At 49.0% G+C, this 24018-nt stretch overlaps 3 protein-coding genes across 13 annotated transcripts in view; 2 read left to right on the top strand and 1 right to left on the bottom strand.

Annotated features, from left to right (window-relative positions):
* Positions 1–4341, bottom strand: part of ANKRD26 (ankyrin repeat domain containing 26) — a 62248-nt gene extending 57907 nt beyond the window's left edge. For 3 of the 11 annotated variants that reach the window (XM_068669558.1, XM_068669561.1, XM_068669559.1), the window contains exons 1-5: positions 3419–4338; positions 1885–1999; positions 1501–1674; positions 1283–1389; positions 675–812 (exon numbers count right to left, since the gene is read on the bottom strand). In XM_068669558.1, coding sequence (XP_068525659.1) covers positions 675–812; positions 1283–1389; positions 1501–1674; positions 1885–1999; positions 3419–3783 — 899 coding nt within the window. In that variant the 5' untranslated portion in view covers positions 3784–4338. Of the gene's footprint in view, positions 1–674; positions 813–1282; positions 1390–1500; positions 1675–1884; positions 2000–3418 lie in introns of all 11 variants that reach the window. The other 8 variants (XM_068669564.1, XM_068669562.1, XM_068669563.1 and 5 more) reach the window with 5 other exon arrangements.
* A 6242-nt stretch (positions 4342–10583) lies between these two features.
* On the top strand, positions 10584–15237 carry LOC137849668 (ankyrin repeat domain-containing protein 7-like). Its single transcript, XM_068669568.1, has 8 exons — positions 10584–10747; positions 11489–11603; positions 11846–12019; positions 12108–12214; positions 12701–12838; positions 13219–13367; positions 13513–13574; positions 14184–15237. Exons 1-8 carry the CDS (start codon positions 10584–10586, stop codon positions 14478–14480), a joined length of 1206 nt encoding a protein of 401 aa, XP_068525669.1. The 3' UTR covers positions 14481–15237.
* A 2445-nt stretch (positions 15238–17682) lies between these two features.
* LOC137849623 (myosin heavy chain, clone 203-like) lies at positions 17683–22505 on the top strand. Its single transcript, XM_068669443.1, has 7 exons — positions 17683–17736; positions 17914–18096; positions 18403–18460; positions 19736–20028; positions 20420–20659; positions 21616–21685; positions 22362–22505. Exons 1-6 carry the CDS (start codon positions 17683–17685, stop codon positions 21667–21669), a joined length of 882 nt encoding a protein of 293 aa, XP_068525544.1. The 3' UTR covers positions 21670–21685; positions 22362–22505.
* The last annotated feature ends 1513 nt before the right edge of the window (positions 22506–24018 follow it).

Below are 24018 nucleotides of genomic sequence, written 5' to 3'. Positions count from 1 at the left end.
GATATATTCACTAAGGTTAATGCACGCTCTACTTACTGCATTGCTTATTACATACCCAAATACTACAGTCATGTTCATTATACAGATGTGTATTTGTATCAATGAAATTCACTCCTGCTTGGTACACTTTTTCAGCATAGTTTAAGCACACATAACTGCCATTAAGAATGAACACCCATGGTTGTAACACTTAAACATAACAGCAGCAAGATTGTTTAGTTAATTAACAGAAGTGGAGATCACTGGATCTCCTCTGAAACAAAAGGTGGGTGGTTCCTGGTAAGAGGATTGAAATACGTTAACAATATAGTAACAGTAGTGCTGGTCTGGGAAAAGGTTTACAAACCCTTTTTTACAATAGGGTTTACAGATCCCTGTTTGTCAAGCTCCATATCTAGACAACTGCAGGTTACAGAAACTTAAGAGTTTATAATGGCCAGGTATGAGCTTAGCGACACAAACTAGAAATTTAACATAATTTGGTGTGGAAGTGTTCTTCAACTTCCAAATTAGCAGTAGACAGGGGAGCAATACATTCTAGAAAATTGAAGCTGTGCTCAGTGACAGAGTTGTCCCAAGATACCATTAAACCTTGGTACTGCTAGCAGAAAAGTCCAAAGCCAACATTGATAACTGACAACTTAACAATTCTAATAATAAAGTTAAAAGTTTACCTAGAATATCCATGAATAATAGCATAATCCTCAGCTGTCCATCCTTTAGTGTCTTTATGGGAAAGATCAGCACCATAGCGAAGAAGAACTTTTATCAAGTTAAGCTCCCCACCAGATGCAGCAGTCATAAGCGGGGTTCTGAAACATCCAAAATATAATAAGAAATAAATCATTTTACACAGACATTGCAATTATTTTAATCCTTATTTGATTACTTTCAAAAAAAAAATCCCCGTTAGTTTAAAATGAACAAGAGAAAATGTATTTTAGCTACAATAAAATGTGAGAGGGAATAAAAAAATTGCTTGATCCTCAGACAAAGCTCCTACATTGACATATGAACTATTCCTCAATTTGAAAAAGCATTTCCTTCATAACAGCAATGCTCCTAACAAGTCTCCTGCCATGGTGGCCACCACAAACAATGCTTTCCTGCAATCTTCAATGCAGAAAACATGCAATGATGCATGTCGGTGGCCTTCTGTAGACCTGCTTCCAGCAGTCACACAGGAAACTCCTGTGTGGCTCTTTCTATGTCAGTGTTCATTTTCCTGTGCCTCTCATCAGTCCAACCTGAAGATGACTAAGGCAATCCACCAACATCTCACCTTTCACACTGATCTCGAGCATGCACATCAGCTCCTTTTTTAAGGAGAAATTCTACCATCTCTTCATGATGTTCCAAGACAGCAAGAATAAGGGGGGTATATCCCTCCTGAAAGGGCAGAAAAATCATTCAAGTTAAAAATCTAAACCAAAAAACTCTTCAACAGAAATATTAATGCAACTTTTTGGAAGAACTTCCCTAACAAATCTCAAAATTTACCTTATTTTGAGCATCGATATGGGCATTATGCTCAAGTAACATCTCTGCTAGAGATGCATTCGGAGCTGCAGCAGCCAAGTGAAGGGCAGTGTTGCCACTAGCATCTGCCAAGTTTGGATCAGCACCGTGCTCCAGCAAGATAGCCACACATTTTTCTTTCTGGCATTGTACTGCCTGGAAACAATACAAGGAAAAAAATTGCAACAGTCACGTTTCACTCTACCAATGAATACCGCAAATTCCCAATGCTGGGAAGCCTCTTCCAAGACTAGCTATAATACACCTGTTTCTACACAGATTTATGTAAAGAATTCAGCAAGATAGCCATCATTTAACATGTAATCAATAAGCCCTACTTTGAGTAGGATAACACATTCCACATACCTTCATCAGTGGCGATCTGTTATCATTGTCAAAAAGATTGAGCTTACACTTGTTTTCTACTAGGTATGTAACGACATCCACATGTCCATTTGCGCAAGCAAGATGCAGTGGTGTCCTAAAAAAATAGATATATTAAATTCACACTGACAGATGAAGAAATGATTTCAGTCTGTGGTACACAGATAGGGCAGATTTCATGTCTCAAAATACTGAAACAGAACAAATACCCAAGCTCATTCCATTGACAGTAACAGCAGTTGCACATCCAAAGCCTTAAGCTGGCTAGGAAAACCCCTCCACAGCATTTGCTTAGTAAGATGACATTTTCTCCGCTGTATAACTGAATCTGCACAAACAGATTCCTGTGTCCAGACTCTGGTCACTGCCTCCAGCACAACTGCACCCATGACACAGCACGGAAGACCAAGGCCTGGGAATCTGAGGTCTAACGCAAGTAAATCTCTAAATCCTCACAGGGTCATTCACACGCCAGAAGCATATCAGAGATCTAGGAGATGGGTTTTACAGCAAGAATATTGATGATTTGCTTTGCTTTTTGAAAACACCTGCTTTTTCTTTTTGCTAACTTGGTTACTACTGCAAACATGAAACTCACATAGGCATCAAAGCACCTTTGGTAATCTCTAGCAAAACAGACACAACACCGTAATGCTGACTACAGGAAAGTAGTATGTCACCATCCTGACATTTATAACTCATACAAATGGAATACCACAGAAGAAGGTCGTGCAACAAAAATCCTGCAATTCCTGAAGAACTGAGAGAGAAAGAGTCCACTGTTGTTTGAACTCCATCGCTGTGGGTAAGATCTTTCTCTGCATTTAGGAAGCCTCAAGTAACCTCTGAAAAAAACAACTGTTGGGGTATTTTGTTGAGAGACAGGAGCACAACTGCTCTTGGGCTAGGTGGGAACAGAAAAGGAGAGGTGCACAAGCACCGTGATGTGATGCAGAAACAGCAACTTTTAATGCAGATACTTCTCTTCCCATCACAGGGCAGCTAGCAAGCCTCCTATTAAAAAAAAAAAAAAAAAAAAAAAAAGCTTCTGCCAAGGCAAAAAGGATGAAGACAAGTAAATCGCACAAAACTTCACTTCACGTCTTGCTACAGACAGGGAACAGCAGCAGTCACTTGAGAGCGACTATTTCCACTTTTTGGAGCAACTCCCATAGGAGCGTGCAGGGCCTTTCAGCTCTGAAGGTCTGACCGTGATCACCTGAAAGCCGCCCAGCACAGCACGACAGCAGCTGAGTGTGCAGACCTCAGGTGGGCAACCGATAACCACAAGGCTGAAGGAGCCTGTGATCACCTCCAAGCTGCTAGCACCAAGCACCAGGCAACGCGGTGATCCTAAAGAAGCCACCGCTAGCTTCGCAAACAAGAAAACCTTGGGGCAAGCTGCAGCCCTCTCGTCGCCCTCCGACAACGCCCCAGGGCCGTGTTTTTGGGGAGCGAGGGGGGGTCCTGCGGGTTACAGGGAGCCCTCCCGGCCCCAGCCCCGCCCCACCCTTACCGCTGCGCCTTGTCCCGCTCGTCGATGCCGTGTTTCCTCAGCCCCTGCCGCACCTGGGCCAGGTCGCCGCTGGCGGCCGCGCGGTGCAGCTTGCCCAGCTCCTTCTGGCGGAGCTCGTAGGCACCGCCGGGACAGGGCGAGGCGGCGGCGGCGGCGTCGCCGCCACCGGGAGGCGGCGGCTGCCCCTTCCTCTTCCTCCCGAAGCCGAAAATCTTCCTCATGCCGAGGCACGGCGGGGGTGGCCCAGGGACAGGCAGCCGGCGGCGCTTCCCCGGCCCCGGCCCCGGCCCCGGCCCCGCTCGCTGCCCGCCCGCCCGGCGCGGGGCGGCTCTCCGCATGCGCAGCCCGCCCGCGGCCGCCTCCATTTTCTGAGAGCGCCGTGGGGACTGCGCTCAACGGCTGCTGCGGCAGCGGCGTGCGGGGGGGGGGAGGGCTGATTGCGGGGCGGCTGATGAACCCACATTCATTAGTGTGCCACAGCGTGAGGTGAGGGGGTCGGGGTGTAATACACAATAAATGTTTGTTCATTGTCTTTTGTAAAAACAAGGAGTTCTGTTTGAGCAACGGGAGTTGTGAAAACTCCCTGCTGAAGTAAGGAGCTGTATAATGCTTAGCTAGACACTATGAAAATTCCTTTGCTTAATGTAACAAAAAAAAAGAACCCTCTCCCCTTCTCTCCTTCTGCATCTCAGTAGCCTCTTTTGTTCAAAAAACACTGCTGCAAAGTTCATGTAACCATCTCCTGATAAGTTGTTAAACTAGTGTATCAACATCCTGCCTTCCTGTCTCACGCTGGGCCAACATGACCAAATAAAGAAAGAAGTTGAACCACAACGCCGAGGAAGACTACGGCCTTCATCTTCACGACCACCAGAGGGACAGAGACGACCCCCTAGCAACAGCGCGCGCAGTCGCAGAACATACCCGGACGTGCTGCGTAATCCTGGAATTACCAAGATATAAAAAGGGACCCTGGCGGGGGTGAGGTGCGCGCCGTTGGTGGAGCCGAGACTCCCCGGCCGCCCAGCGCTGTTTTGCTTGCTGTTGCTTACTCAATAAATTCCTTTCTATTATTAATGCAATGCTCTCTGAAAATTAATTAAAGGGGCAACTTATAACAGGGGGATCTCCTTTAGTAATAGGAGAGAGTAGCGAAAACCTTACGGCAAGAAAGCGTAAATTGTGAGTAGCGGGGTCGCACAGTTTGCGCGACAGCCACCTGCCTCGTGGGACGTGTCTGCCAGCAGCCCTCCCTGTGGTTACGAGCCGCTTCGTGCGTCTGAGTTCGTGAAAAATGAAGAGATGGCAATCAAAACCTAATTATAGCGGGGATAGTTTCTTACCATTAGCACTGAAAATATTTAGTATAGTATAGTATAGTACTGCATTCAGGGGAGGAGATACAGTCCTCTGAAATACTTTCTTCTCTTTCATCACTAATAAGAGTATAGCTATTAAAACCTTAATTTTTCTTTCTAGGATGAGTCCTCACGGCTTTATCAAGCCTGTTTGCTTCTGGCAGTGTTGCTCTCTTTGACCAAACTGGTTGATGTACCCAGCCACTTCTATCAGTTGCTTATTGGTGTATTGGCAGTTCTTTGTTGTTTCACACCTCATCTTTAGAAGGAAGAGCTAAAATAATAATAATAAAAATGCCCTTTCATTGAAACTTCAGCCAAGTAAATCCAGCTTGTAAAACATGAATTCTATGAGCAGCTATTTCAAGAGCATCTCCCTAATTAGCACAACCATTTAATGGAGAAACAGAGAACAAAATGCATTTTTAGCTAGGTGTATCTCTGTTCTTCCAGATACCTTAGAAGAATTGGTAGGATTTTATTTATGAGATAGTAATACAGAATAAGCATAATTCATCCCTGGAGGAAGTGTTTTCTCTCAAGTTATTTTTCAAGTGGCAGCATGCTCAGCCACAAAAGCATCTGGTTTGCAGCAGAGACAGAGGCACTATGCTCCCGGCCAAATATCACAGGTTTCAGAGTGGGATCAGTAAAAACTGATTAGAGAGGCAGCTGTAATTGGTGAGGACCGTGGTAGGTAGTTGGGCTGAAATTTACAGTTTTATGCTTTGAAGTTACAGTCTTATGATGGGGCCTGTGAATACAGATAGCCATTTAAGCACAACAGGAACAGTTCAGTATTAGGTGAAAAGGTTGCAAAATGAATTACTAGAAGCTGTTACTAAACCAACTATCAGGTTTTTGTTAATATTCTTTAGTCTTTTTGTATGGATGATGTTGAAGATACTAATTTTAAAATTAGTTTCATTCTGGTTCTGTTTTTATTTTTTTTACATAATTCTATTTATTTATTTATTAGATATTGGTATTTCCTGATGTATTTCTTCACCCTCCCAATGTGTTCTACTTAGCTAATCTGTAGCTTTCTCTGAGCACCATCTAGTAAATGATGTTTCTATTCTTGGCTGCATGAGGCGATCCATTACTGTTATGATATCCAGTACAAGATCCACGGAAGTACCACAGGAAGATTTCCAAATACGGCGTAAGTCTTGTGTAAGCTTTGGTGTTTGAGTTAGCCCTCTGAATGACTAACTTTCCTTTGACGTGATTCACTACAGCTAGATAATTTAGCTCACAGTCTTGCGTAGATCTGAGGTACATAATGGCAGTCTAATTCTTTGTTTCCAATCTTTATCCTTCCCCAATGCACAATGACTGTGTATTTTGTGTAGCAACAAGTAAAAACTGCAGTAAAGACTTGCTGGGCTGCTAACTATATGCTGCTCATCATCTGGTGATTTGCTACATCTGCTTTGCAACTCCTGAGTTTATAGGAGGGGGGTACAAGTCGGAAGAGCTATCTGGGCAGTTTGTGTTTTTCTGCATTGCATGCCCTGGGTCTTCAAAGAGAACTAGGTAGCTACATGCATGCTGCAGGTAGAGACGGTAACAGCTTCAGCTCTGTCTAGATGGAGAGCTGGAGCTGTCGTACTGCTTCTGGTGTGCCACTTCTAGAGAGAACCCTGCGTAGCCCGTGGATATGCTGAGTGCAGCAGCAGCTTTGCTTGTTCTGAGTCCAGTCTAACACTGGTACACTGTATCCCATGCACACAGTCTGTTAATTCTCACTAGGATTAACAGCTAGCATACTGTTGACAAAGCAGAATGGATGTCTTTACGCTTCCTCTAAGTGAGAAACAAGAAATGTTTCTTTGCTTTCAATACAGTAAGAGATTTTTGTGTAACAGAAGACCCTAGCATATTCAGAACTACATATATTCATTGTATTAACAACAGTTTAGAAAAAACTCAGGCAGGCCTGTACATACTACATCTATATAAAATTACCAAAAAGGACTCTTAAGTGTGCTTATAAAAAAAAAAAAAAAGTTTCCTTCCTTTAATTCAACTGTTTACAAATTATAAACTATAAGAAAGTGAAAAATGTTTGTTAGAAGTGGGATTGGAATGTGTTGAGAAGTGATTTCAATTCCCAAGGGAAATTTCATTATCTGCTTCAGACACGGGCAGCCGCCCCAGACATGCATGAACTGTCAAGATCTCCTCCTTGTGCTTCTCCAAGCAAGAAGCCAACGCACAGAAGCAGACATGCTGACTCTGAAGAGGAGGATGGAGGGAGAAAGACACCGCAAGAGCATACTTTTCCAGATGAGTACATTGAGGCAAAACTGAAAAGGTACAAGCACTACTGTCGGGAGGAACGAAAGCTCAGAAGACTTCTAGAAACGGACCCAACAATCAGAATGATTGTACAGTAGGTATATTTATTCAGCGCTGGGCAGCAAAGTGGTAGTCCCACCAAAGTCGTGTGCACATGATACGGCAACTTGCCTTGGTTGTATGCAGTAAAGAGTTATGTACTCATGAAGTTTCACAATACGCCTATACATATTCATAATCTGTCTCTGCTTCATATTAAAATCAGTTCCAAGGAGTCATTTCCATAAACTAATCCCATATTCTGGTGGTAGTTGTCGGGGGTCAAGCGGATGAAGATTGATGACTCTTCCTCATCAACGCTACTTGGCCTCTTGTCTTTGCGCAGACACAGTTACTCCTTGGCTCTTGTCCATCTGCAGGACCAGTTTCTACCAGTTTCTTAGAATAGGCTTACACTTGTATTAGGAGACCGACCTTGGTAAGGGGCCCAAGGCTTCTTGCTTTAGTTAATTTGCAATATGCACCACACTTACCAAAGACACTAAGTAGCATCCTAGTATAATGCCGTAAGTGCTCTATCTCTACTTAATAAGATTCTCCTAACTCTTAATAAGATTCTCTCACCGGGGCCTGCTCCTGCGGGGGCTCTCCATGGGCCGCAGCCTCCTCCAGGCCACAGCCACCTGCTCCACCGGGGGCTCCTCCACCCATGGGGGGGCTGCAGCGTGGAGATCTGCTCCATGCGGGACCCATGGGCTGCAGGGGGACAGCCTGCTCCACCAGGGGCCTCTCCACGAGCTGCAAGGGAACTGCTGCTGCGTGCCTGGAGCACCTCCTGCCCTCCTGCTGCACTGAGCTTGGGGGCTGCAGGGCTGGTTCTCACCCCTCACTCTCCCAGCTGCAGTTGTGTCACTGTGTGCTTTGTTTGTTTTCCCTTTCTTAAATATGCTCTCACGGATGCACAAAGAGCAATTTTTGGCTCATCTCTGGCCAGCATCAGGTCCCTTTGGAGCCAACGGAATCTGGTCCTTATCTAACATGGGGCACCTTCTGGACTCTTCTCACAGAGGCTACCCCTGCAGCGCCCTGCAGATAAAACCTGGCTATGTAAACCCAATACTCCTATAGGAAGAGATCTTCTGCCATTCCTCTGGCAAATCTGGGGAGGGCCATCGCTGGGGAGGGCACCCAGACGGTCTGGAGCACGGGAACACCTTCAGCCGCTGTCACCAATGCAGCAGCACCACTGTGGCAGCACAAGTGAAGAATGGCCCCGCAGGAGCTGGACGTCAGGGGGGGACTGTCCCTGCATGTGGGCACGGTGCTGCCCCGTGCCTAGGAGAGTGCGGGGGTGAGCCAGGACAGCTGCCAGATCAACCGCAGCCATGGATGGGGAAGTAATGCTGTGCCCCTGCCAGCGGCAGGAATTAGAGGGAAAGGTCAAATGAGTAGGGGAGGGGAGAAGCAAAGCCCAGAAGGGAGAAGAGAAGACGACAAAGACCCGCACTACATGACATGGTTTATTACATGCCAAGGTGGTGGGCGACAGAACTTGGAATTAAAGGCAGGCTGTTATCTGCACAGAACCGCTGCGTTCTTGCCAGCATGGTGGGGGCAATGGCTGCTCTTGCGCACTGCCTGGAAACTGCCCCAATTAGGGGGCTGAAGGCAAGTGTTGGCAGACTTCCTCCACCTTGGTAGGACCACGCCTTGTTTCCTGGACTGGGACGTCCTCTGCTCCACCTTCATCTGATCTGTAATAATGTTCAGCTGTGAAAACAGGGAAACGCACAATAAGAGGGAAATGCTTAAGGCAGGAACACATTTTCACCTCCAACTTCAAGCTTTTCAGAAGTTAGTGAAAGAAATTCCACAGGCTCCACGCAGAACATCTGAAGGGAACCTGCAAAGGACTATTGCACACCAGTGTTGTTAGCCTTAGTCCTCTGCAGCCCGCTTCATCCTCGAGTGTCCCTACTCCCTAAGCATTCAAACTGGGCATTCTTTGGAAAACTACTCCTAAAATACAGCTAAAACTACTCCTAAAATACAGAAGGCCCTGCAGAGTGACCTGGACAGGATGCTTCGATGGGCAGAGGCCAATGGGATGACGTTCAACATGGCTAAGTGCCGGGTCCTGCACTTTGGCCACAACAATCTCATGCAGCGCCACAGGCTTGGGGGAGAGTGGATCAAGAGCTGTGCAGAGGAAAAGGATCCGGGCGTGTTGGTCCATGCTGGCCTGAACATGAGCCGGCAGTGTGCCCAGGTGTCCAAGAAGACCAGTGGCATCCTGGTTAGTATCAGGAACAGCACAGCCGGCAGGAACAGGGAGGTGATTTTTTCTCTGTCCTCTGCTCTGGTGAGGCTGCACCTTGAGTACTGTGTTTGGCTTTGGGCTCCTCAGTGCAAGAAGGACATCGAGGCCCTGGAACGGGAAGAGGGCTGCGAAGCTGGTGAGGGGCCAGGAGCACAAGTCCTGTGAGGAGCGGCTGAGGCAATTGGGGTTGTTTAGTCTGGAGAAGAGGAGGCTCAGGGGAGACCTCGTTGCTGTCTACAGCTACCTGAAAGGAAGGTGTGGCGAGCTGGGGGTCCACCTCTTCTCTCAGGTAACTAGTGGCAGGATTGGAGGGAATGGCCTCAAGCTGCACCAGGGGAGGATAAGCTTATAAATTAGGAGACATTTCTCCTCAGAAAGAGCAGTCGGGCATTGGAGCGGGTTGCCCAGGGAGGTGGTGGCGTCACTGTCCCTGGGGGTGTTCAAGGAAAGGCTGGACCTGGCGCTTAGGGACGTGGGTTAGTGAGTGACAGTGGTAGTAGGGTGACGGTTGGACCAGATGATCCTGAAGGCAACTTCCAACCTTAATGATTCCGTACAAGTGCAGAGAACAACCCTGTATGGGCTGCTGCAGGGAATGTTAGCTCCATCCCAGCCAGACCCAGTACAACTGGGGCAGGTGCCAGCTCAACCATGGCCCCAGGGAAGTAATGCAGTGCCCTTGCCAGCCAGGCATGTTCTCGGTGCCTCCTGAGGAGCCCAGCCCCGTCGCATGGCCCCAGATCCCCATCCACGCTGCGGAAGAACGTCAACTGAGGCACAAAGAGCTCTGAAGGCAGGAGCCAGAAACTGCCGCAGTCACTGCTGGAGTGTGGGGCAGTGTGGCCCTCCAACTTAAGGCGACACCTAGGGACGCTCTGGTGACGCCTAGTGACGCCCCTGGTGACGCCCATTGTGACGTAATGTGACACAATGCTGAGACACAGTACAGTGCCCCCAGCAGTGCTCAGTGCTGTTGCCTCTGCTGTGGGAGCAACAGCATTGCCCTGGCTGGGAGTCTCGGTGCGTCCCTGCCCTGCCTGGAAGTGCCAGGCCACAGCCGCTGCTCGGGGCTCGGCTCCCCTGCCCCTGCGCCTGTCCGTGTCGGACCCAAGCAGGGCCCGCAGGGCTCCGGTGGCCCCAGCTGGGCTTGTGCCCACATCCTTGCTGCAGCATGGATAGTCCGATGCCCAGCAGCACTTTGCTGTCCAGAGACAGCGATGCCCACCAGCTGCCAGAGGAGGGCCTGCATGGGCTGCACCGCGCAGCTGCCCGTGGCGACCTGGCCCGGCTGAGGAAGCACTGGTGGCTGAAGAGACTAGGCAAAAACCGTCTGGACCAGGCAAAGCGGTGAGGGGCTGGGGAGCATCTTAAAGGCTCGGGCTGGGATCGCTCTCCTGTGGCGTGCGAGCTTCAGCCTGGTGCCACTGCGTACGCGGCTCTGGCACCAACCCTCCTTCTGCAGCAGGTGTCAGCAAGAGCTGAGGCGATGGAGGGCTGAGACGGGGCCTCGTCCGGCCAGGCAGTCACTGGCACTGGACATAGTCAGGGGAACGTGCTCCTACCAGCCCTTGGCAAAGCCTTCAGCCCTGCGCGGAGAGACGGCTGAAGCGCAGGGCAGAGTCAGGAGCACGGCAGCAAGGGCACCGCCTCCCCTGGAACCCTGGGTCAGAGCTGATCACTGCGAGGGCTTTTCCCTCTCAGCTGGCAGAGGGGAAAAATCCAGCTTTGCTTGGAATTGCTGGGGCGGCTCGAGCGCTGCTCGAAGGGTGTGCCGCCGACCGCCACCGCCCTGTCCTCTCCCTGTGGGGTTGTTTAGCGGCCGCTCGGGCATTAGCAGTTCTCTCCTGTCTGGTGGGTGATCAGCGTCGGGGCGTTCACCGCCCTTCTGCTGCTTTTGTGCCGTTTTGATTGTGGAAAAACTCGGAGGCTTACACGGACTTCACAGTCTTCATGGAGTTCCACAGCCTCCAAAGCTTACGTTCCACTTGGCATTGGCAAGTGGAGACTTGTGGCCCTGCGCGTGTTCCAGAGCCGGGAGTGATTTCGGGCACTGCCTGCCTGTGGAAAGCTAATTTATTTTGGTTTTAGGACACCTCTGCACCTTGCTTGTGCGAACGGCCATGCAGATGTTGTTCGATTCCTGGTGCAAGAGAAGTGCCTGCTGAACCTTTGCGACAACACTGGCAGATCGCCACTGATGAAGGTATGTGGAACACGTTACTCTGCTCTAAGTGGGGCTTTATCGATTGTGCTTCAAGTGACAAGTGTCTTGCTGCATTCTTCACACCAACCTGTAGAGAAACCTGAAAGTTGCAATCGGCACGTAATAGGCGTACACGAGCTCGTCTTGGAAGACGCTCTTATCTTCCAGCACTGGGAAGCTGCTGTAGCTGTGACAGAGTGAAACATGGCACGAGTCCTTCCTTTTCTTTGTGTTGTTTGCAGGCAGTGGAGAGCCAGCATGAAGAATGCGTGGCGATTCTGCTAGAGCACCATGCCGACCCAAACCTGGAAGGTTACGGAGGCAACTCTGCCCTTCACCTGGCTGCCGCAGCTCCCAGCACATCTCTAACAGAGATGTTAGTTGAGCATGGTGCACGCCTTGAAGCAAAGAACTGGGTAAGTTTTGAATTTGGGTAGCGCTGCTCTTTGGGAAAGGCACCTAATTCATCTGGGCTGTTCTGACTGGGATTCTTTATCCTTTCAGGGGGGAAATACCCCGCTTCTTCTTGCCATCTCCAGCAATCATAAAGAGATGGTAAACTTTCTTCTTCAAAAAGGAGCGACTGTGTGTGCTAAAAATGACTTTGGAAGGTGAGGCATTGCTCCAAAGTGCATGCGGGTCTCCTTAGCATTGTCACTGGAAGGATCAGGAGAGAGAGAGTCAGTGTTGTCCGAGAGACAATGGGCATTAAGTGAAACAAGAGGCCTTCCCAGAGCTGCTTAGGAGAAACCCTCTCGGCATGAGGAAGGTTAATCAGGGGAGCAGGTGGTGCCAGGGGTTTGAGCAGCCTCCATCCTTGGAGGCTTTGAAGAGCAGCATAGAAGAAGCCTTGAGCAACGTGGTCTGGACCCGTGGTCTGGGCTGAGTCTGTTCTGGGGAGGCAGTTGGCCAGGAGGCGTCCCGAGGTGCCTTCCAGCCTCAGTCCTGCAACACTCCCCTGTGTGTGGCTTTGCTTTCCCTGAGCTTGTAGGAATCGGGGAGGGAATTGTTTGGGGAGTAAACAGGGATTACAATAACAACAACACAGAGCCTGCAAATGCTGCTATGTTTCATATATCATCTTTTGGATGCTTTAGGACTGCTCTTATGCTTGCCGCTTCTGTTGGGGAAATGGATGTAGTAGACCTACTTCTTTCCTACGGTGCTACCATTACTTGCAAAGATGTTGCTGGCTACACGGCTGTGGATTATGCTCTCCAGTCGGGACACATTGGGTGAGTGTTTTGTACGTCGCTGTTAGAGCGGCTGAGTTGTCAGAGTGTCCATGCTGATTTGTCACCCTCTGTGGTAGATGCATAAAGTTTAATGAAAAGAAAATTAGAAATCCCGCTTGCGTTACTAAGCCCAGTTCCACTCCACTGGCCAGGAAAGAGGCGCCTGTTCTTTCAGTGGGGATCTTACCAGTGTCCCTTCAGATAAACCCTCAAAGAGATCCCTGGTGGCGTAGCAGGTCCACCATCGTGGGGAGACTGACACCGCACACAGACAGTTCTGAACCGGTTCCAAGTCAGTTGCTGTCCTCGGCAAGAGCAAGGATCCTGGGCAAGGATGTTTTGGATCTGACTGCCTGTACGTTCTCTCTTTCTACGTGTAGCATTGCCAGGAAACTGGTAGAACGCGCACACTGCGAAAAGACGGGAGAAGCTTCTGCTGATGCTGCACAAGACACAGCAGTCCCCAGCAGATTTTGCCCTCTGACGACTGAGCGTTTTCTATTTCACACACGTGCTTTGGATGGAGAAGGTAGGATCCTGTAGTGTGGAAGAGCTGATGAGGACTGTGGCCTGATGTCAGACCCTTTCCCTTATTTGGGGTCAGGGCTTGACTGGCAGGGAAACGCAGAGTGCCAGGAATGCTCACACTGTCTTGCTTCGTCCATCCCTTGTAGGCGCCCTGCCAGCTGTAGGAGCAGAGCAGGAGGAAGACGCTGAATTGCCCACGGATCACAAGGTACTTTCTGTGAAGGACCCACTGTCTGCCACTTGGCTCGCTTACTTTGGGGCAAGTTTACCTCTGGGCTCGCTTCCCTCTGTTGCTGCCTCTGCCACATGGTTGTGACTGGGGGCCCTTGAACTACTTGTGCTCCAGCCCAGCTCTTCAGTTTGCACTGAGCTGGTGAAACTGCTAGGAGACCTGGGTCCTGCTGCAGCCGGCCGTTCCGTTACAGTTCCAGTCGAGGGGAAGCATATTCTACATAATGAAGCAGCAAAGGTTCTTCCTGCTGCTTAAAATCTTCTGAGCTTCTCAAAAGAACTGGCCATAAGTGGATTATTGCTTTTGACCGTACGCCACCAGCACTAAAATAACCTTTAGATGGACAAGTTTTAGGCCAACAACCAAGGGATAGCAGAGCATGGCTCATACAGAGAGCTGCTGATAGTTGAACCTAAGAAAGATGGAGAGAGGTTCCCAGCTGCGCAGATGCCTGGTGCTTGTGTGCGTCTGACCCTTCATTTCACTCAGAAGACTAACCTAATAGTAGAACAAAGAGTAAAAGCACGGCTCATATTCCCATGTTCTCACTGACTTTCTCACACTCACGGAACCCCATTTCTTTAGGATCGAGACAGAGAGCTGCAGCTGGAGCTTCCTGTTGCTCTTCAAAGACTATTAAGGTTACAAGAAGCCACACGCGAATATACTGAGAGCCAGCGCAGTGACATGGAGAAAGGCATACAGTACTTGCGAGCACAACTGAACGTATTTAAAGCTGAGGTATGTAAAGGCTGCACTATAAGGATAAATCTGAGGGTGGTTGCCCTTTCTCTGCCCTTCTTCCCCCTCTCTGCTGCTGACCAACACAGAAAGCTCTTTGGGGAGCTTTTTGCAAGCTGGAGGGGCAAGGCAGTGCATTAGGAGCCCCCTTCTGGTGGGGAGGTATGACCAGAGTAGTTTGCTGTCTGTAAAAACTCGCTTCTAAAAAAGGTTGGCCAAGCTGCTAGGAGACCTGGGTCTCACTGCAGCTGGCCTTTCAGTTAGAGTTCCAGTCGAGGGGAAGCATATTCTACATAACAAAGCAGCAAAGGTTCTTCCCGCTGCTTAAAATCTTCTGAGCTTCTCAAAGGGGCTGGCTGGGAGTGGCCTGTTGCTTTTCACCATACCTCACCAGCGCTCTGGTAACCTTCACGTGGCAATTTTTAAGGCCAACAACGAAGGCATACCAGAGAATAGCACTGAGGGCTTGCAGCTCTGCTTTCAGTGTGCATGCCTTGGTTGCGAGCATGTTCTCAGAAGCTGCAGGGAGATTCCAGGCCATGCTTAAGCTCTGGCAGAAGAAGTCTGGCCTCTGCTTTGCAAGTGCTGAAATGCCCCTGGAGGCAACAACAGTTCTGCAGAGTCCATTCTCCGCTGCCCGCCTTTTTGTGTAGGCAGAAAGCCCCTGCCCAGTCTCTCAGCCTATGTTCCAAGAAGAGAAAAAACCTTAAGCCTCCCCTGTGTTTTAAGAAACAGAAACCCTCACAAAGAGCTGCTGGTGGTTGAGGCTAAGAAAGATGGAGAGAGGTCCCCAGCTGTGCAGATGCCCGGCGGTGGCGCGCTTCCAATGCTTTGTTTCAGGCAGAAGACTGACCTCGTTGTAGAAGCTAATGAGTAAAAGCACAGCTCATATTCCCAGGTTCTCACTGACTTTGTCATGCTCACGGAACCCCATTTCTTTAGGATTGAGACAGACAGCTGCAGATGGAGCTTCCTGGTGCTCCTGAAAGTCTGTCTGTGTCAGAAGCCCCACCTGAGGCTACTGAGAGCCAGCGCAGGGACGATGAGAAAGACGCAGAGCGCTTGCGAGAGGAATTGAGAACGGCTAAAGCTGAGGTATGGAAAGGCTGCACTATAGGGATAAATCTGAGAGCGGTTGTGCTTTCTCTTCCCTTCTTCCCCCCTTTCTGCTGGTGACCAACACAACGGGCCTTTGGAGGAGGAGAGCAAGACAGCACCACAGCTGACCTTTGGGACTTAATGGAACATCTGCTATATCCTCCGTATCCTTGCAACCACACATCAGCTCTGACCTAGAGAGAAAAGGCCTAGCTCCAGCAGCTCTGTCAAAGTGGCCTCCTGAGGCACTGTTTCCAAAGCTTTCAGAGTAACGGCAGGAAGAGCATTGGTTGCTCGTGCCTACTCCGTTCTGCACTGCAGCGCTTCCCCCAACACACACACAATAGGCGTTCTTTCTGGTGTCTGGGTAGAGGCGTGTTTGATGTCCCACGAGCAGAGGAGCATTTCGGGCAAGAACGTCCCTAGCACCTTTCAGGCCAGTCTCGTCTCCCTGCAGAAGAACCGAGGAAGGATGGAAACTTGGGGAATCCTGCCAGCAGTGATCTAAAAGCTGTTCTGTTAAAAGACGAGCCTGCCTTTACTTTCAATACCAAGTCAGAAGGTGACAAACACCATCTTGACGCCCTACCCCTTTGTGCTTTGCTCTCCACAGCTCAAAGAACTTTCGCAGCAGCTGGAGATGGAGTCTGAAAAACGCAGGCAGCTAGAAGCACAAAATTGCGACCTGCAAGAAGAGCTGTCTGCTCTGCGTGGCTCTCAGGAAAAACTGGAGAAGACCAATGGCCAGCTGCAAGAAGAGGTGGCATACATATTTGTATTTGGGGTCTTGCCCCTCTTTCTTTCTGTGAGGTGTTGTTCTCCACTGGTGCAGAAGTCCCCGTGAATTGTGTATGGAGCCTATGGAAAAGGCTTACAAGCAGAGCACTGTCTTACAGAGGCAAAATGTCTTAGTACTAGCTCTGAGGTAAAAACGGAGTGCTGAGAACTGGTGTCGTCCAGATTAAAATGAACGGTTGACCTGGGGCAGTTTCTGGCTTCTGCCTTGACAACTGCTGGTAGTGAGGAGGCAGAGTGGCCTGCCCTTAGTGAGGCTGAGCCCTTGAAACTGGCTATGTGATAGGTAAACATGAGCTCTGGATTCTGCAGGATTTTGTCTTTTTTTTTTTTTTGTCTGTTAATGTTCATGCCTGTGTTGTTTTTTTCCATGCTGCTTCTTGTATTGTGAGTTGTCTGTTCTCTCCTTGGTGCTCCTTCTGTTGTCATACGTAGCAGGTGAACGCAGATGCAGTTGTCGTTATGAGTCAAAATGAACGTGCAGAGCAGTATCTGTGAGGGCACTCTGAGGGCAGGCTGCTCTGTGGAGGAAGGACGAGCTGAGAGTCACAGCAAGGCTGGCGGGCTCAGTGGCTTCACAGGCCATGGCACTTTTCAGTTTTGGCAGGTGCAACTCCACCTGTCTGAAGTTGGCTCTGCCCAAGATCACTTCTGGAGCCCTGTCTTAGGAGTTGAGACAGTGACGTTTTTGTAACTTGCCGCTCACCAGCTGCTGTCTCAGCCCGTCTTTCCCTAGCCATGGGCACCCTGATGTCGAGGACCAAGAAGTGCTTTTGAGCTGCCATGGGTGTCTTGTTCAGTTGCATGGAACCCTTTAGCTACCTTTCCCCTCGTTACTGAGAGGTGCTGCTAAGGCACACGTGTGCTTTAGAAGGTTCTGTAGAAGGACTCAAGTGCCCTTGTGGTGGCCCATTCTTAGTCCAAAGGCTCGTAGCATTCTCGTGGCTTCACTGCCATTAGAAGAGTGCTGTTATTTGAGAGGAAATAGCATTGTGTGTAGGCACTGTAAAATGAAGATTATTTTTTTATTTTATTTTTTGTTTGTTTCCTGAGGGTTTCTGTTTTTCTTGTTGTTGTTTGTTTGTTTGTTTGTTTCTATCTATTTATAATAGGCAGGAACCTCCCGAGTGTATTTTAAGTAGGTATAAAAAAGGGTGTATTTCTGGAGGAGGAGCGCAAGACAGCACCGCTGCTGACCTTTGGGACTTAATGGAACATCTGCTATAACCTCCGTATCCTTGCAACCACACATCAGCTTTGACCTAGAGAGAAAAGGCCTTCCTCCAGCAGCTCTGTCAAAGTGGCCTCCTGAGGCACTGTTTCCAAAGCTTTCAGAGTAACGGCAGGAAGAGCATTGGTTGCTCGTGCCTACTCCGTTCTGCACTGCAGCGCTTCCCCCAACACACACACAATAGGCGTTCTTTCTGGTGTCTGGGTAGAGGCGTGTTTGATGTCCCACGAGCAGAGGAGCATTTCGGGCAAGAGCGTCCCTAGCACCTTTCAGGCCAGTCTCGTCTCCCTGCAGAAGAACCGAGGAAGGATGGAAACTTGGGGAATCCTGCCAGCAGTGATCTAAAAGCTGTTCTGTTAAAAGACGAGCCTGCCTTTACTTTCAATACCAAGTCAGAAGGTGACAAACACCATCTTGACGCCCTACCCCTTTGTGCTTTGCTCTCCACAGCTCAAAGAACTTTCGCAGCAGCTGGAGATGGAGTCTGAAAAACGCAGGCAGCTAGAAGCACAAAATTGCGACCTGCAAGAAGAGCTGTCTGCTCTGCGTGGCTCTCAGGAAAAACTGGAGAAGACCAATGGCCAGCTGCAAGAAGAGGTGGCATACCTCAAAGATCTCCTGAAGACTTCCAAGGTGAGTCTCGTGCAAAAGCAACAGCATGAGACAGAGATAAGAAAGGGCCTGAAAAGGAACAAGTGCTCATACCAGAAGTCGCAGGACATATTTGTATTTGGGGTCTTGCCCCTCTTTCTTTCTGTGAGGCGTTGTTCTCCACTGGTGCAGAAGTCCCCGTGAATTGTGTATGGAGCCTATGGAAAAGGCTTACAAGCAGAGCACTGTCTTACAGAGGCAAAATGTCTTAGTACTAGCTCTGAGGTAAAAACGGAGTGCTGAGAACTGGTGTCGTCCAGATTAAAATGAACGGTTGACCTGGGGCAGTTTCTGGCTTCTGCCTTGACAACTGCTGGTAGTGAGGAGGCAGAGTGGCCTGCCCTTAGTGAGGCTGAGCCCTTGAAACTGGCTATGTGATAGGTAAACATGAGCTCTGGATTCTGCAGGATTTTGTCTTTTTTTTTTTTTTTGTCTGTTAATGTTCATGCCTGTGTTGTTTTTTTCCATGCTGCTTCTTGTATTGTGAGTTGTCTGTTCTCTCCTTGGTGCTCCTTCTGTTGTCATACGTAGCAGGTGAACGCAGATGCAGTTGTCGTTATGAGTCAAAATGAACGTGCAGAGCAGTATCTGTGAGGGCACTCTGAGGGCAGGCTGCTCTGTGGAGGAAGGACGAGCTGAGAGTCACAGCAAGGCTGGCGGGCTCAGTGGCTTCACAGGCCATGGCACTTTTCAGTTCTGGCAGGTGCAACTCCACCTGTCTGAAGTTGGCTCTGCCCAAGATCACTTCTGGAGCCCTGTCTTAGGAGTTGAGACAGTGACGTTTTTGTAACTTGCCGCTCACCAGCTGCTGTCTCAGCCCGTCTTTCCCTAGCCATGGGCACCCTGATGTCGAGGACCAAGAAGTGCTTTTGAGCTGCCATGGGTGTCTTGTTCAGTTGCATGGAACCCTTTAGCTACCTTTCCCCTCGTTACTGAGAGGTGCTGCTAAGGCACACGTGTGCTTTAGAAGGTTCTGTAGAAGGACTCAAGTGCCCTTGTGGTGGCCCATTCTTAGTCCAAAGGCTCGTAGCATTCTCGTGGCTTCACTGCCATTAGAAGAGTGCTGTTATTTGAGAGGAAATAGCATTGTGTGTAGGCACTGTAAAATGAAGATTATTTTTTTATTTTATTTTTTGTTTGTTTCCTGAGGGTTTCTGTTTTTCTTGTTGTTGTTTGTTTGTTTGTTTGTTTCTATCTATTTATAATAGGCAGGAACCTCCCGAGTGTATTTTAAGTAGGTATAAAAAAGGGTGTATTTCTGGAGGAGGAGCGCAAGACAGCACCGCTGCTGACCTTTGGGACTTAATGGAACATCTGCTATAACCTCCGTATCCTTGCAACCACACATCAGCTCTGACCTAGAGAGAAAAGGCCTAGCTCCAGCAGCTCTGTCAAAGTGGCCTCCTGAGGCACTGTTTCCAAAGCTTTCAGAGTAACGGCAGGAAGAGCATTGGTTGCTCGTGCCTACTCCGTTCTGCACTGCAGCGCTTCCCCCAACACACACACAATAGACATTCTTTCTGGTGTCTGGGTAGAGGCGTGTTTGATGTCCCACGAGCAGAGGAGCATTTCGGGCAAGAGCGTCCCTAGCACCTTTCAGGCCAGTCTTGTCTCCCTGCAGAAGAACCGAGGAAGGATGGAAACTTGGGGAATCCTTTGCTTTCAATACCAAGTCAGAAGGTGACAAACACCATCTTGACGCCCTACCCCTTTGTGCTTTGCTCTCCACAGCTCAAAGAACTTTCGCAGCAGCTGGAGATGATGTCTGAAAAACGCAGGCAGCTAGAAGCACAATATTGCAACCTGCAAGAAGAGCTGTCTGCTCTGCGTGGCTCTCAGGAAAAACTGGAGAAGACCAATGGCCAGCTGCAAGAAGAGGTGGCATACCTCAAAGATCTCCTGAAGACTTCCAAGGTGAGTCTCGTGCAAAAGCAACAGCATGAGACAGAGATAAGAAAGGGCCTGAAAAGGAACAAGTGCTCATACCAGAAGTCGCAGGACATATTTGTATTTGGGGTCTTGCCCCTCTTTCTTTCTGTGAAGTGTTGTTCTTCACTGGTGCAGAAGTCACTGAACTGAACAGAATTATGTATGGAGCCTTTGGAAAAGGCTTACTTTCTCCTCCTGAGAAATAGGATCGTTGCCCTGTGGTAGTTTCCGTGTTCTGCCTTGACTGCTGGTGGTAGTGAGGAGGCGAGTGCCGTGCCCTCAGTGAGGCTGGGCCCTTGAAACTGGCTATGTGCGACTGATGGGGGGATGGTTCTCTTCTTCTTTGTGGTGATGGAAGTTTCATTATCTGCTTCAGACACGGGCAGCCTCCCCAGACATGCATGAACTGTCAAGATCTCCTCCTTGTGCTTCTCCGAGCAAGAAGCCAACGCACAGAAGCAGACATGCTGACTCTGAAGAGGACGATGGAGGGAGAAAGACACTGCAAGAGCATACTTTTCCAGATGAGTCCATTGAGGCAAAACTGGAAAGGTACAAGCACTGCTGTCAGGAGGAACGAAAGCTCAGAAGACTTCCAGAGAAAAAACCTGCAAAGGTATGTGCAGACTGCTTTTTGGAGTGAGAGCAAGATGCTGCTTTTTCCTTGTACATTCTCCTCCTAAGAACCCTCTTGTATGCCTGGTCAACATGATGTCAGTAAATATGCCTACAATTGCACAGTCCCTGTCTGCGCCTGCTCCCCGTGGGGTCCCTCTCACAGGATGCTGTCCTTCCTGAACTGAGCCTGCGGGGGCTGTCCACAGGCAGCGGCTCTTCAAGCACTGCTCCCACACGGCTCTGTACCACGGGGTCCATCCCCCAGGAGCAAATTGCTCCAGCACGGGTCCCCCACGGGTGGCAGCTCCCCCTAGCCCCCCTGCTCCTGCGCGGGCTCCTCTCCACGGGCTGCAGCTCTGGCCCGGGGCCTGCTCCCATGGGGGCTCTCCATGAGCCACAGCCTCCTCCAGGCCACAGCCACCTGCTCCACCGGGGGCTCCTCCACCCATGGGGGGGCTGCAGCGTGGAGATCCTTCTCACAGAGGCCACCTCTGCAGCCCCTTGCAACCCAAACCCTGCCATGTACACCCAATACAGCGATGTAAGGCAGAAAAGAGGAACTGCATGTCCTATTGTCGTGGCAACAAACTAAGAATGCTTAAAGAAGTATGAGCCTTCTAGAGAGCAGAACCTGATTCTGTGAAGTCTATGGCTTTGGCTGCCATTTCGGCAGCAAGTCTGAGATTGGAGTTTTCCTTAGGCAGGGGAGGATATCCCTGACTCTTTATGCAGCTGATGCATCTTCCAGAAGAAGCCACATAAATCCACAGCATCGGTGATACTTTTGCACCATGGATGCAGGCTCTCCAAAAACCTCAAATCAAATGATGTTTTTGTGTTTAGACGCCATTCATCCCTTCCACTCTCAGAAGTCAAATGCTGGTCAAAGACCTGGAGAGCAGCTTTGCCAAACTGTAACCAAATATAATTCTTGCATGCATCTGACTTTTTCAGAGCTCGTCAGAGTCTAGACAAAAACAAGCTAAGCTCCACCCGAAGCACCACTGAAGCCTGCGTGCCTAAGGTCAGCATTCATAAATGTTATTCTCAACCTCTCTGAAAGAATATCTGTGAGCAAGCTTACGCTTCTGAGCCTCAAGTTAGAATCCCTTTTGTGGGTCCAAAACACACCGTCTTTATGCTAAAACAACTGCTAAGCATCAGAAGAGTACACAACTGTATGGGGGAGGGCTGAAGACCTCTGGTCATTGGGGGGTGTGCAAAATACAGAGTGCCCTTCTTCTTCTGCAAAGCCATAAGGGAAAGAGTGAAGGGAAAGAAAGGGAGAATAGACAAAATGACCGTACAAATGGTAATGAGAGAACAGGCACCAGACAAAGACATGCCACACCGAAGGCTGCGGTAGGGCCAGGTGGTGGCAGCACGAACATGTTTGCCTTTTCAAAGGCAGATCCTTTTCAGCCTTTTCAAGTGAATTCGGAAGCTGCATTTTAGGAGTAGTGTTCCAAAGAATGCCCAGTTTGAATGCTTAGGGAGTAGGGACACTCGAGGATGAAGAGGGCTGCAGAGGACTAAGGCTAACACTGCTAAGCAAGAGTCGTTTGCAGGTTAGCTCACAACGTTCCGTTTGTAGCTTCTGGAATTTCCTTCACTAACTTTTCACATACTGGTAATTGGAGGTGAAAACATGTGTTCCTGCCTTGTGCATTTCCTTATTTTGCATTTCCCTATTTTCACAGCTGAACATTATTACAGACCAGATGAAGGTGGAGCAGAGGACGTCCCAGTCCAGAAAACAAGGCGGTTCTGTGCAGATAACAGCCCGCCTTTAATTCCAAGTTCTGTCGCCCACCTTGGCATTTAATAAACCATGTCATGTAGTGCGGGTCTTTGTCTTCTTCTCTTCTCCCTGTTAGAAATGGCTCAGGATTCAAATTAGGATTAAATAAAAAAAATAAGATTTATTAAAAGAATATAAAAGAATAGAGGTTAGCAAACAGCACTGGGTGCACTGGGAGTCTCCGCTCCAGCAGGATGCACCCCAGTTACATCAAGCAGCTGATTTTTATGCTCCTAGACTAATACATATTCATTAATACTTCTAAAAAAAACAGGTTATTATAATTAGCTTCCGGGGTCCAGTCCCTCCTACTGGAGCATGCGTATCAGTCTCTTCTGGGGGTCTCTAGGGGTCTTTCATGCTGAAGGCTCGTAGTCTTCCTCTCCAAGTCCTTCCCCTTTGTACTCCTTTGGCATCGTACCAAGTTTATAGAACATTTTCTGCAGGTCTTGTCTCCCAGCTGTCCTTCAGCTTCTTTTTTTCTTCTTCTTAGTATCTTGGCCACCTGGCCAAATACCAGAGGTTTGCATAGTATCCCATAACAGTCACTAGTTGTTATCAGTTGTTCTGAAACCCCCAGACATCAAAGACTTCATACAAACACAAATAACTTTCCTATTGACACTTCACCAGTAATTAAAACATTCTTCACCAGCCATTCACAGGGAGAGTCACACCTATAGCAGTGTTAAGTTAATCTTGAAGAAGACAGAAAAAAAAAGGCTGTAACTGTTAGAAACAGAAGTCCGGAATAACAAAAGCAAACAGGTTCATAAATTTGAGGAGTATTTTCTGAAGACTTGATAGATTGACTAGAATGAGGGGGAGACTGGGACACACTGCATCTGTGGTTCAAGAATTAAATTGCTAGTGCAGGGCCCAGAGGCAGACAGGACTGTTCTTTATGGACACGAATTGCTAAAACATTCCTCACATGCCTTCTGGGCTTTGCTTCTCCTCTCCCATGGCCATGTGACCATTCCCTCTGATTCCTTCTGCTTGTCTCCCTTGCTGGCCAGGAGCATCCTCTGAACAGCAAATGTGTTATTTCCGTTGTGACAGTCAGACCAAGCCTTTTGCAGATGTGTCTTGTGAGTTTCACAGTACCAAGGGAAACTCAGGGGCAAGCTAGGGACAAGGGCTTGGGACGGCCAAAGGGAGAATACACAAAGACAGAGGTGTCATTTGCCTCCTGTGGCTAGAAATGGTTCCCTTGCAAAAGGGATAGCCCACGACAAGCGGGGGACCTCAACCACACTGTCCATGAGGCTGGCAGAGAGCTTTAATGCTGTGGCCGGATTTCTGAATGCAGGGCAAATGATTTGTAGGCTTTAAACCAGCATCCTCTGAGCAAGGTGTTCTCCTGGGAAGGAGACTCGGGCTCTCCCATATAAAGAGATCTTCTGACACTCATCTGGCAAATTCGGGGAGGGCTGAAGGGATAGAGGAAAACACCACCTGCGTGCCCACTGCATCCAGCAATTGCCTCAGTCCCCTGAAGTCCCTTTTGGTAGCCTCCACGCTTCTCTCAGCAATTTCATCACTGCCAGCCTGAA

The sequence above is a fragment of the Anas acuta genome, chromosome 1 (assembly GCF_963932015.1).
Source record: "Anas acuta chromosome 1, bAnaAcu1.1, whole genome shotgun sequence".
Taxonomy (NCBI): domain Eukaryota; kingdom Metazoa; phylum Chordata; class Aves; order Anseriformes; family Anatidae; genus Anas; species Anas acuta.
The sequence above is the reverse complement of the archived record's forward strand: the minus strand, read 5'-3'. Positions and strand labels throughout refer to the sequence as shown.